Genomic DNA, 13,252 nt, shown 5'->3' on the forward strand with positions numbered 1-13,252 from the left:
TGTTTACTAAAAATAGGAGATAGAGATCTGTTGGTAAAACTAATTTAGAGTAAATATCGGCCTCTTGGATTCTCTAAACCAACAGAATGAGACCAAATCTAGTTGAAAGTACTAAAATTCCTTGAAACAACTTCCAGGCGGAATAAATTTTCCAATTCTTATCCGGTTCACTATTATAATGATACGTTTTGAAGATTGAAGATAAAGATCTTTAGGTGAAACTTATTTAGAGGGAATATTGGCCCAGTTCTTGGATTCTCTAGACTGACAGAATGAGACCAAATCTAACCGAAAGTAACAAAATTGCTTGAGCCAACTTCCGAGCGGAATAAATTTTCTCATACTCATCCGTATTGCAATTATAATGATACGTTTTCGAAAATAGGAGATAAAAATCTTTAGGTGAAACTGATTTAGAGGTAATATCAGCCCAGTTCTGGGATTCTCTGGAACAACAGAATGAGACCAAATCTAGCTGAAAGTACAAAAATTCTTTGAGCCAACTTCCAGGCGGATTAACTTTGCACGTACTTGTCGGGTTCGCTATTAATATAATAATATGTTTATGAAAATTGGAGATAGAGATCTGTGGGAAAACTAATTTAGAGGAAATATCGGCCCAGTTCTTGGATTCTCTGGACCAACAGAATGAGACCCAATCAAACAAAAAGTACTAAAAGTGGCCAACTTCCGGACAGAATAACTTTCCCCATACTCGTTTGGTTAGCCCTTATAATATATATTTTGAAAATGGGAGAAAGATCAGTAGGTAAAACTAATTTAGAGGAAATATCACCTAAGTTGTTGGACTCTCGGGACCGAAAGAATGAGACCCAATCCAGCAGAAAGTACATAAATTCCTTGAGCAAACTTCCGGGCAGAATAAAATTGCCCATACTCATCCGGTTCGCAATTATAATGATATGTATTTGTAAAAGGGAGATAGAGATCTGTAGGTGAAACTGATTTAAAGGTAATATCAGCCCAGTTCTTGGACACTCTGGACCGACAGAATGAGACCCAATCCAACAGAATGTACTAAAATTCTTAGGGCCAAAATCCGGGCAGAATAACTTAGCCCATACTCGTCCGATTAACCATTATAATGTGTTTAAAAAATGGGAGATAGTGATTTGTAGGTGAAACTAATTTATAGGAAATATCGGAAGGATCTTGGATTCTCTGGACCAACAGAATGAGACCCAATCAAGCTGAAATTTCTAAAATTCTATGGCCCCAACTTCCGAGCGGAATAACTTTGTCCATACTCGGCCGGTTAGCTATTAAAAGATACATTTCGGAAAAATGAGATAGAGATCTGTAGCTGAAACTGATTTAGAGGAAATATCGGCCCAGGTCTTGGACTGTCTGGACTGACAGAATGAGACCCAATCTAGCATAGAGTATACAAATATTCCTTTAGCCAACTTCCAGGCGGAATTAATTTGCCCATACTCGTCCGGTTCGCCATTATAATGATTTTTTTTTGGAAAAAGGAGAAAGAGATTTGTAGCTGAAACTGATTTAGAGGAAATATTAGTCCAGTTCTTGGATTCTCTAAACCGACAGAATGAGACCAAATCTAGTTGAAAGTACTAAAATTCCTTGAAACAACTTCCAGGCAGAATAAATTTTCCCATACTTATCCAGTTCGCAATTATAATGGGAGATAAAGATCTTTAGGTGAAACTGGGAGATAAAGATCTTTAGGTGAAACTGATTTAGAGGCAATATTGGCCCAGTTTTTGGATTCTCTGGACTGACAGAATGAGACCAAATCTAGCCGAAAGTATTAAAATTCCTTGAACCAACTTCTAGGTGGAATAAATTTTCTCATACTCATCCGTATTGCAATTATAATGATATCTTTTCGAAAAATGGGAGATCAAAATCTTTAGGTGAAACTGATTTAGAGGTAATATCGGTCCATTCTTGGATTCACTAAACCGACAGAATGAGACCAAATCTAGCTAAAAGTACTAAAATTCCTTGAGCCAACTTCCGGGCAGATTAACTATGCACATACTTGTCGGGTTCGATATTATAATAATATATTTACGAAAATGGGAAATAGAGATCACTAATTTAGAGGAAATATCGGTCCAGTTCTTAGATTTTTTAGTCCGACAGAATGAGACCCAATACAACAGAAAGTGTTAAAATTCTTAGGGCCAACTTCCGGGAGGAATAACTTTGCCCCTACTCGCCCGGTTAGCCATTATAATATGTATTTTGAAAATGAGAGAAGGATCAATAGGTAAACCTCATTTAAAGGAAATATCGGCTCAGTTCTTGGATTCTCGGGACCGAAAGAATGAGACCCAATCAAGTGGAAAGTACATAAATTTCTTGAGCAAACTTCCGAGGGGAATAAAGTTGCCCGTACTCGTCCAGTTCGCAATTATAATGTTATGTATTTGGAAAACAGAGACAGAGATTTGTAGGTGAAACTGATTTAGAGGTAATATCAGCCCAGTTCTTTGATACTTTGGACCGACAGAATGAGACCCAATCCAGTAGATTGTACAAAAATTCTTAGGGCCAACATCCGGGCAGAATAACTTAGCCCAAACTCGTCCGTTTAGCCATTATAATATGTGTTTCAAAAATGGGAGATAGTGTTTTGTAGGTGAAACTAATTTATAGGAATTATTGGCCCAGATCTTGGAATCTCTGCACCGACAGAATGAGACCCAATCCAGTTGAAATTACTAAAATTCCATTGGCCAACTTGTGGGCAGAATAACTTTGCCTATACTCGTTCGGTTAGCCATTATAATGATATGTTTACGGGCGGAATAACATTTCCCATACTAGTTAAATTGGAGATAGAGATCTGTAGGTGAAACTAATTTAGAGGTAATATTGGCCGAGTTCTTTGATTCTCTGGACCGATAGAATGTGACCCATTCTAGCTGAAAGTACTAAAATCCTTTATCAAACTTCCGAGAGGATTAACTTTGCTCATACTTGTCCAGTTCGCTATAATAATAATATGTTTACGGAAATTAGAGATAGAGATCTGTAGATGAAACTAATTTAGAGAAGAAAACGGCCCAGTTCTTGGATTCTCTGGACCGACATAATGAGACCCAATCTAGCAAAAAGACTAAAATTCTTAGGGCCAACTTCCGAGCGGAATAACTTTGCTCATACTAGTCCGGCTAGGAATTGCAATATGTGTTTCGAAAATGGAAAATAGAGATCTATAGGTGAAACTAATTTAGAGGAAATATCGGCCTAGTTCTTAGATCCCCTTAGACCAACAGAATGAGACCCAATCCGGCAGAAAGTAAGAAAATTCCTTGAGCCAACGTCCGGGCGGAATAACTTTTCGCATACTCGTCTGGTTCGATATTATAATAATATGTTTACGAAAATGGGTGATAGAGATCTGTAATGGAACCTATTTAGAGGAAATTTCGGCCCAGTTCTTAGATTCTAAGGACCGAAAGAATGAGACCCAATCTAGCTGAAAGTACTAAAATTCTTAGTGCCAATTTCCGGGCGGAATAACTTTGCCCATACTCGTCCGGTTAGGCATTATAATATGTGTTTCGAAAAAGGAAAATAGAGATCTATAGGTGAAACTAATTTAGAGGAAATATCGGACCAGTTCTTGGATTCTCTGGACTGACAAAATGAGACCTAATCTAGCAGAAAATACTAAAATTTCTTGATCCAACTTCTGGGTAGAATAATTTTGCCCGTACTCGTCCAGTTCACCATTAAAATGATATGTTTTCAGAAATGGGAGATAGAGATATGTAGGTGAAACTGAATTAAAGGAAATATCAGCCCAGTTTTTGGATTCTCTAGACCAACAGATGAGACCCAATCTAGCTGAAAGTACTAAAATTTAATAAGCCAACTTCCGGGTGGAATAACTTTGCCCATACTCGTCCGGTTCGCCATTAAATATTATGTTTTCGGAAAAGAGAGATAGAGATCTGTAGGTGAAACTGATTTAGAGGAAATATCAGCCCAATTCATGGATTCTCTAGACCGACAGAATGAGACATAATCTAACTGAAAGTACTAAAACTCTTAGGGCGAATTTCCTGGGGGAATAACTTTTTCCATACTCGTCCGGTTTCGCTATAATAAAAATATGTTTACGGAAATGGGAGAGTGATCTATAGTTGAAACTGATTTAGAGGATATATCAACCCAGTTCTTGGCTTCTCTGGAGCAGTTATTTTTTATTAAATAAAATTGAGTTCATATAATATATTAATATTTATCTATTATGACTCATCTGAGTAGGAGTGTCAAATGGTAGGTCTCAGTCGGGCTTTAACCAATCATACACAGCTGATCCCTAATAATTACGCCTGTCGGTCAGTTAACAGGCGTAATCGGTCTTGGCTTGCTGTAACTCATGTAAAGTGATAGAGAGAAAAGAGAGAGAACACGAGGTTACCTAAAATGAAAGGACATGAAAACCGTAAAAAAATGAATCAGGTTCCAAGTGATGACATACCTGATTGTAGACTTGTAGTGGATCAACATGTCTGATAAATGCTCCACCCCCAGTACTTAATTGGTTGGGGTATAAGCTGCTGAGACTAACAATTGTGATAAGTGAGCCTAATTTTGGATGGATCATCCAAACCAAGTTAGCAACAACTCTTGCAACAACATCAGAATATGTGTAAAGCTTTGATACTAATAAAGCAACGCTCGCCATTGTCACAGATGGTCATACGACCGGCTATGATGTATGGTGCGGAATGTTGGGCAGTTAAGAATAACATATAGATAAATTCAGTGTAGCGGACATGAGGATGTTGAGATGGATGAGTGTAAAAACTAGGAAGGATAAAGTTAGGACTGATCATATTAGAACAGGTTTGGAAATAGCTCCGATACATGATAAGCTACGAGAAAGTCATTTGATGTGGCATAGCCATGTGGCCCATGTTCAACGGAGGCCTTTAGATGCTCCAGTACGGAGGAGTGATTTGATTCAAATTGAAGGAACTAAAAGAACCAGGGGCAGACCTAAAATGACCTTAGGAGAAGTGGTGAGGAAAGACATGCATAGTTTGAGAACTCGTCTGGAACAGTCATCTAGACCAGGTGGAGATTCTTGAGATTTGGGTGAGATCTCGGCGAGACATTGCATTATTTTTTTATTTTTTTATTTTTTTGTTTCGGAAACTTCTAGGGAAGCTTGTTTTAGGCTTAATAAACATTTAAATCTTCAAATTGATTAAAAAAAAAAACCAATTCGGTGTTTTGGATTTGCACCCTTGGTGGGCAGTAAAGGTCAAACCCTTAATGGAATATTGCCTATTCTACACATTGTTTGAATGATATGAGACATAATTGGCAAGTAAAACAAGCAAATTATGGAATAATGGATGAAGACACATAATATTGAATAATTATTTAAGAAATATTTAAGGACTCAAAGTAAAAAATACAAAGTACAATGAACAATGCATATTAAATAGACACCCAAGTACAAATAGTATTATACTATGAATCTATGACTACTGGGGAGGTCGAGATTCTTGAAATATTTGAAATTTCTCTGAGATTCTCAAAATATTCAAAATTTCAGTCGACTTATTTGAAACTGTGCATGTTTTTGTATCTTGTATGTCATCTTGTCTAGAGGAGCTCGAGATTCTCGAGATATTCGAGATCTCACCGAGATTTCGGCGAACTTTTGAACTATGATTACTGGAGGAGATCACTGACAGTTAGATGAAAGATACTAAAAGCTCCAATTTACATGTCAAACAAAACAAGTATGCAAATATACACAGACAGAGTTGCATGAGGAACAAAAGTATAAACGATAACAGACGAGTTTGCACGAGGAACAAAAGTATATCATTATGGACATTGGTTAAGAAAGTACAGTACATACAGCAAGTGCAGACGTAGCATGACCACTGAGAAGTTGTGCTTGTCGAACAACAATAGCTAATGCTTCGGGAGTTGGCAATCCCCTCGTATCAGATGGTACCTCCACTCTCAATGGATCTCCAACATAGGAAGGTGAAAGATTTGATTGATATCCTGCATAAATCATAGCAAGATAAGATTAAAAAATAAACAAGTATTCATAATTATATCATCCTAACTGGGTAAAACATTTGAAAGTTTCACCATTGAGTGATAATGCCTGCTCCATGCGGTTCATAAACTCACAAAGAGTGATCAAAGAATCAGGAATTGGCTGAAAGACAGAAAACCCATAGAAAGAATTAGAAGAAGCCATTGAGAAGGTAAAAGAAACATGAGGGGAGAATGGATACTACCATACGAAGTGAAGGAAGAGGTAAGGGGCCCCCTGTCATAGGGAATTGCAAAGATTGAGGTAGAGATGGGAATGAGTGATTCAAAGATGTCTGCATAGGAGGGACTTGATTTCTTGTCTGGCTCCTGGCACCTATAGTATTTGTTTCGTCTGTTTCAACACCTTGGGAGGCCTGACCAGAAGCATCGGACTAAAGAAATACAAATAGCAACATTAGAATTAGGCTGGACATAAGTGAACGTACAGCCTCTGAGAAGAGAAAGAGAAGGGAGGAGGAGTTACTCACTGGTATATTGGGCAGCACATTGTTAGTACCAGCAGTGAGAGTCTGGTTCCCAAGTCCAATAGAGCTCAGCACTGCCCCAACAATCTAAAAGTGAAGCAATAAATCAGAACCATACAGTATTCTCTTGCAGATTGATGAGCATAAGCCCACCAATAATGACATTCAGCATTAAGTGTAGCTCAGACACAAGAAGGTCACCAACCAACCAAAAACCCAAAAGAGCATACCCAAGTAAGGTCAGGAACAACCCCATCACCTTGGGCCCCAAGATTGAAGGTTCCGAGAACTACACTATGTGAGACTTGTCCAACCCGGTTACGTGGAGCACCAGCATTGGCATCATTTACTGAAAAACAAAATAAAATGTCCTAAATAAAAGCCAAGCTATTAATATCACATGCTATGCATTTGATATTCAGTATCTGTAAAGGAAGAATTAATACCATGAATGTCACTATTCCCATTGGTTTTTCCAGAGCCTGTTCCAGGGGAAGGCTGTGACTGGGCAGGCTGTCTTGCTACTAAATGCAGTGTGTGCCCATTTTCCAGGTCTATGTGTGGTCAAGGAACATTATATAATAAACAGTAAACTCTCTCTCTCTCGCTCTCTCTCTCATATTAAATTATGTCTAGTCACAAAGTCATTACATGCATATAAAATAATAGGATACGGTACTCAGAGAGGAGGTGATCATACATTAAGACCTTTCCCCTAAAAATTAGTCGTTGCTGCTCAACTGGGACACCAATTGCATTTGCTATTTTCTCCTTGAACAATGGAACAGATATCTGAAAATGTTCAAAATAAAAACATGTCAAATTTAGGCATAAACCATCTACAATGGACTACATTTCGTTGTTAGAAGAACAAATCTGCTGAATTAATGAGAAATACTTACTCAAATAGAATAAATCACGAAATTTATTATTGTTTAACAAAATACCCCTATCTATTTTATAGTCCACATGTCATTGATAGCATAAGATGATGGAGGACAATTTGATAGCATGTGCATAATAGAAGACACGCTATAAAAAAACCATAGAAAATTGGACAACGAGAGAGATAGAGGACTGTTAACCTTAACAGTGGTAGGACATGACCATCAAAGAACCATTGGAAGAGAATCGTTCTCTTAACCATTAGACCACAATCGTTCTCTTAACCATTAGACCACAATTCTTTCCATAATGTAAAAGAAGAAAAAGAAAACAGAAACAGGAGGACGGCGATGGAAGAACTAGAAGGACAAAAGAAGCCAAAAGAAGAAAAAAAACAGAGTAGGAGAAAGAATGTCAAAACATACCTGAAGAACATGTTCGCAGCGAACAGCAGCAGCAGAAGCGGCATCCGCTTCGGCATCGGCAGCAGCAACCAGTTCCTTCCCTTCTTTCTCTTCGCTGCCAGTGAGAAGTGGGACATGCAGCAGCAGCAGCACCATAAGAAAACATCCATATCCGTAACGCCGAAATATCTGGAGTTCAAAATAAAAATAAGGGTAAAGGCTGGGCACGCCGGGACTGTGCCCAGCCTGAGTCTGTGTCTCTCCCGTCCCCTAAGGAAATGACCCCCCTACCCTCCCCATCCCACCCTCTCCATTGGGCACAGCCGCTAGCTCCAGGAAAGCCAGCGTGCCCAACCCTCTCCCTAAAAATAAACTATGATTATAAGGCAAATATTAGGTAGAAAAGAGAATGCACAGGAAGTACGATAAGATATAAAAGAATCAAGATGGCTCTCTCAGAGTTTCCATATTGACTGCAAATTTCAAGTTCAGAGCAAGTATCAGTGGCCGAACAATGTGGTATCCCATAAGAGTTCCTCTATCATAGTATGCACATGCATCCAAGTTTCCAAATGCAATGATTTGCTTTCTTTTCTTTGGAAGAATACGCCAAGCTTGGATTTCCCCATGACTATTGTTATAAGTACTAGCATTTCTTTAGACAATACAAATTACCAGATTCCATTGACAATTTTCTTACTATACCTGGCCAAGCATTGCTGCCTCTGCTTCAATTCCTCCAACGCCCCATCCAGCATCTCCTAACCCATCGATCATAGTTGTATGGGAATCAGTTCCAACCATACTATCAGGGTACAGCAGGCTATCAGTGTTGAATACAACCCGAGATCAAGGTATTCCAGGTTAACCTGAGTTTCAATAGTAATTTACTCAGTACATAAATATAAAAAATGATAACATTAGTGTGAGTAACACAAGCCCATTTGAAGATTTCATATATTCTACTTATCAATTGAGAGAAGGAATATTTAGAGACAGAATCAAGGAAGGAATTATGTAGATCTGAAATCTAAAGGTAGAACCCATGTCCCGGAATATTGCTATTTCTGATGATAGTAACTCCCTAACCTGATGCACGATACCAGAGCCTGGAGGAACAACAAACATGTTGTGAAAAGCAGTAGATCCCCATTTAAGAAAAGCAAAGCTCTCCTTGTTCCTCTGGAATTCAAGATCCATATTTGCCTTCACTGCATTTTCTGATCTTGCTACATCCATCTGAACAGAATGATCAACAACAAGATCCACTGGGACCTGCATAAAATATCAATTTTTAGAAGAAAGTTAGGAAACCTTCCCCCAAAGGAAAGAAAATATATAATAGAAATACAAGAATAACAGGAATACATCTTACACTCAAAATATTAAATGCAGAAAAAGGTCATCTAGAGAAAAAGCACATTAAAATAAAGTGGAATGAGTGACACAGAATCAAATATATGCTCTATAATGTTACCTAGAAAGAAGAACAGAAGTAGTTCATCGAAGGCCACTTCAGTAATTATTAGTTCCTCACTGTTTTCATGATGGGGAAGATTTTGGATATCCAACCCTGAAGAACTTACAAGGAATAAATATTGTAATGAAAAGGAAAAATATCACCACCTACCAAGGGGTTAATCTTGCTAGAATCACTGCCAAGCTTGTTCATAGCATCCCTCATGCAAGCAAGGTCCACCACAATTGGTACACCAGTAAAATCCTAACCAACAAATGTAGGTCATAAAATTTGGCAGAAATGTAATAAATTAAAACTACTGTGCAATTACATCTTCAAAAAACAAAACTACTACATAATTAGCGTAACGATAAACACCTGCAGGAGAACACGGGCAGGCTTGAAAGGAATCTCGACTTGTTTGGGAGAAGTATTCTCCCAATCAATAATCTTCTCAACATCTTCCTTGGTGACTTGGAAGTTGTCACAGTTACGGATTGCCGATTCAAGAAGGATCCTGACGGAGTACGGCAACTTATCTATGATGCACACAATGTAAAGATGAGTGGATTTCTAAGAGATTGTGATTTTGGGAACCTGATAACAATATAAAAATTCAGAGTATTTCAAACTTCAAATCCGAGATAGGCTCATAAAATAGAAGGTCTCCTTCAATGCTGAAGAGAAACGGGAACTCATGAGGGGAAACAAGAAAAAAGGAACGTCATGAAGTCCAAGACCAACCTAAAGGATGACAAAATATATAATTTGCACATAGGAGCAGAAGAACAAAGGGGAGCAGCGATAATGCCACTTACCGATCCTTGGATCATTCAGAGCAGGTAGGCTATAGTACTTTCCAAACTCGCCACCCCCAGAAGATTTCCCTTGAAAGTATTCTCAGCAACTGATCCAACACATATTCACAAACAGAACTCAATCAATTATGTCGATCTCTGGAACAGTATTAACTCGAGAATCTAACCATCTATACAAATCGTCTTTCTCTAGTAATACGCTGAGTTGGATTAGTTAATCCAACAATTTAAGTTGTTCTCTCAATACATAAAAAGCATAAATCAGGGATGAATATTCATAAAAGAACTCTCATCAACCAAGGCACATTTGTAATCCATCTGGTCCGATTTCAAAACACTACTCAGAAATTAAAGCAAATATCTCCAGGAAGAACGAAACAGGTCTGCGTCGAAAGTCGTACCCATAGTAGCGATCTTGCGCTGAAAGCGTTCAATCACAGGAGCAGCAGTCCTGGTCTGAGCCCTAAGACTAGCAGGAGACCTCCAATCGACACCGTGGCTCCAGCGAGGAACCGAGGATCGGATGGAACGGATAGCAGTGGAGAAGCAAATGATCGGGCTTTGATGAGAGAAGGAGAGGAGGAGCGAGGAAGAGGAGAAGTTAAGGGTTCTAGAGATGGAAGGCAAGGATAAGGATGATAAGAAACGAACCCTAGAAGCTCTGAGCAGCACCGCTGACGAAGAAGCGGTTATATACAGTCGCGGAATGCTTACCTGTGAGTGATCGTGTGAGAGAAAGCGAAAGAAAGAGGGGGGAAAGAGAAAAAGGAAAGTTGATTTGAAATAGAGAAGAAAAAACGGTTAAATATCTAGAGTTTGTTGCGTCAAAGACACGCAATCTGTAGTAACGGTCCGAATTCGCGTCCATTAAAGTAAGGCGGCACTTACCAAAAAACAAATAAGGCTGTTTGTGTTTTTAATTTTTTTTTTTTTTTTTTTTTGGGTAAAAGTAAACCGGTTAATCACCACGCGGTATTTTACAGAATTCTTGCCGAGCCAAAAGGAATTTAAATTGGAAATCGATATCATTGAATTGAGTCATAGAATTTATATTTTTTTTACAACAAAAAAAAAAATTCCTAGAAACCCCCAGAATCGGTATGCAATAAGCCAATAACTTATAGGGAAATTTTCATTGACATTCCTTCCGATAGCCCGTTAAATTAATGCCATTCAACTAAGGGGCCAAAATATCAATTTTTGCCCCAAAACTAACCGGGTTAATTGAGTTGAATGAAAATGACTAAGCTACCTTTTACACTAAAAACATAAGAAACTCTGCCCCTCTCTATTTTTTACCCAAAAAAAAAAAACCCTTCAAACAAAGCTATAAAACGAATTATTTGGAGTAGAGGCCGAACCCCTTAGATCGACGCCGCTGCAAGTCTGATAATAGTCCGTTGTAAAACGAATTGTTTGTAGCTTTCAGAAATTGATTTTGTCATTAATTGGCCTTGGAGGTAGATTAGGGTTTCAAACCCAGATGAGCAATGGCTTCCAAAGGTCTTCTGCTGGATTAGGGTTCAAACCCAGATGAACAATGGCTTCCAGTGTGAAATTGGAACTGAAGAAGATGACTGAAGAGCTGGATTTGTCCGATGTGAGGCGGGGGAGACTGGAGAGAATGGTGGCGGGGTTGCAGCGGAGCGAGAGAAGTAACTGGCATTCTTTTGTTGCTTCACTGCTCTCATCTCACCTCTTCTCGGTGTAGGCGGTATCAAGGGCTTCTCTGGCGAGGCCATCGGGCCCAATTTCGGGAAAAAGAGAAGGATTCATGGCCTTTGCTAGGGAAGCAAATCAGACGGCTGATCTGGTCGATCTATACTCCATTGCGTCAAATCGCCGGCAGACGTCTGAGATCTTCATTGTTTCCTCCTTCGTCCTTTTATTTTTTTTTTCCAAATTTAGGGCTTGGATCACACAAAGGTGTGACACCCTTGTCCCAACTTTGAAAGAGAATGGATAAGAGGTTGGGGTTTTTCAAAGTCTACCCAGTGCCAGAACAGCCAAGATGATAAGAATGAGATGTTAATTAAACTTAAAACTGGAAACCCAGTTTGGATTTTGGTTTATGATGGTGGGTTTTGGTTGGATCTTTGGGATTCAATTCTTTGTTTTCAAAAATTATGAGAAAATTAAACTTCTCTGTCCAGTGTCTTAAAAAAAACCACATTTTTATGGGAGAGGTTTTAAGGTATGCGAAAGGGAGAAGAAGAAGAAGAAGCAAGGAGAGAATAGGATAGAATGGAAAGGGAAAGTGCACCTATGTATGGGGTTGGATTGCTGAGAGCATGGTGGGGCAGGGGAGACTGGAGAGGGTGGTGGGGGGTTGTAGGGATGGAAGAATAAGAGCGAGAGATGGAGGGCTGAGGTGGTGGTGGTGCTGGCGGTGGCGGTGGCGACGGCAAAAAATAGCAGAAGGAGAAGAAGGAAAGAAGAAGAAATAAAAACAATGGCAAAATTGTCTTTACAAAAAACCTAACATGTTGACATCATTAATTAACAGTTAAAAGGCTTTTTCCCTTAGTTTTTGGGCCAAACTTGATATTTTGGCCCTTAGTGGGGTGGCATTAATTTAACGGGCTATCGGAGGGGGTGTCGATGAAAATTTCCCTAACTTATAACATTCCCAACTTATCCCCAAACAAGGAGGATTAACATAACCACATAAACATACAAATTGACTATTATTATGTACTCCCCTCTACATTACCATGGGCATTAGGTGTTTGAAAATAAGTCTGGATCCTTTAGAAACCATAAAGGGCATACTCAGTGCAAGGTACAGAGCCTTACCCCTACTTACGTAGAGAGGTCGTTTCCTAATTTGAACCCGTGACCACTTGGTCACAATTGAGCCACCTTACCGTTGCACCAAAGCCCGCCCTGGATCCTTTAGAAGTGATGTTTTCAAGAAATATTGGGTAGCAATTACCGCACTAGAAGTAGCTCCAAGAAGCAAAATTTGACTAGTTGATTTAACAATATCATGGCTAGTTCCCATTATAAGCATGTCATCCACATATAAAATTATAAACACACATTTGTTATGGTGAAATTTAATATACAAACATCTATCAGAATCATTTACATGAAAACCATTTGAGATTAGGACATTGTCAAATTTTT

At 38.8% G+C, this 13,252-nt stretch overlaps 2 protein-coding genes and 1 long non-coding RNA gene across 3 annotated transcripts; all 3 read right to left on the reverse strand.

The window, feature by feature from the left end:
* Positions 1 to 5,881: 5,881 nt before the first annotated feature.
* LOC122647743 (ubiquitin-like domain-containing protein CIP73) lies at positions 5,882 to 8,604 on the reverse strand (the record flags this gene model as incomplete). The annotated part of the gene is made up of 9 exons (XM_043841076.1): positions 8,522 to 8,604; positions 7,868 to 7,961; positions 7,232 to 7,349; positions 7,004 to 7,111; positions 6,788 to 6,906; positions 6,561 to 6,644; positions 6,276 to 6,464; positions 6,124 to 6,193; positions 5,882 to 6,033 (listed from the first exon to the last, which is right to left on the reverse strand). Coding segments are annotated over exons 1-9 (1,017 nt in total), but the record flags the coding sequence as incomplete, so codon positions are not given.
* On the reverse strand, positions 8,291 to 9,544 carry LOC122647746 (aconitate hydratase, cytoplasmic-like). The gene is made up of 3 exons (XM_043841078.1): positions 9,477 to 9,544; positions 8,936 to 9,121; positions 8,291 to 8,715 (listed from the first exon to the last, which is right to left on the reverse strand). Exons 1-3 carry the CDS (start codon positions 9,528 to 9,530, stop codon positions 8,620 to 8,622), a joined length of 336 nt encoding a protein of 111 aa, XP_043697013.1. The 5' UTR covers positions 9,531 to 9,544; the 3' UTR covers positions 8,291 to 8,619.
* Positions 9,545 to 9,549: 5 nt separating this feature from the next.
* On the reverse strand, positions 9,550 to 10,189 carry LOC122647747. Its single transcript, XR_006330957.1, has 3 exons — positions 10,124 to 10,189; positions 9,684 to 9,844; positions 9,550 to 9,569 (listed from the first exon to the last, which is right to left on the reverse strand). It is a non-coding gene; the product is annotated as an uncharacterized LOC122647747 (long non-coding RNA).
* Between the last annotated feature and the right edge of the window lie 3,063 nt (positions 10,190 to 13,252).

This window comes from Telopea speciosissima, unplaced genomic scaffold (genome assembly GCF_018873765.1).
Source record: "Telopea speciosissima isolate NSW1024214 ecotype Mountain lineage unplaced genomic scaffold, Tspe_v1 Tspe_v1.0136, whole genome shotgun sequence".
NCBI lineage: Eukaryota > Viridiplantae > Streptophyta > Magnoliopsida > Proteales > Proteaceae > Telopea > Telopea speciosissima.

What these genes read in the sequence shown, in the direction of transcription:
- LOC122647746 (XM_043841078.1), bottom strand. Translation starts at nt 9,530, where the DNA reads ATGAGGGATGCTATGAACAAGCTTGGCAGTGATTCTAGCAAGATTAAC. An exon ending in CTAGCAAGATTAACCCCTTG is followed by an intron (nt 9,122 to 9,476) that starts GTAGGTGGTGAT and finishes TATTTTATGCAG; the next exon opens with GTCCCAGTGGATCTTGTTGT. An exon ending in GCTCTGGTATCGTGCATCAG is followed by an intron (nt 8,716 to 8,935) that starts GTTAGGGAGTTA and finishes ATTGAAACTCAG; the next exon opens with GTTAACCTGGAATACCTTGA.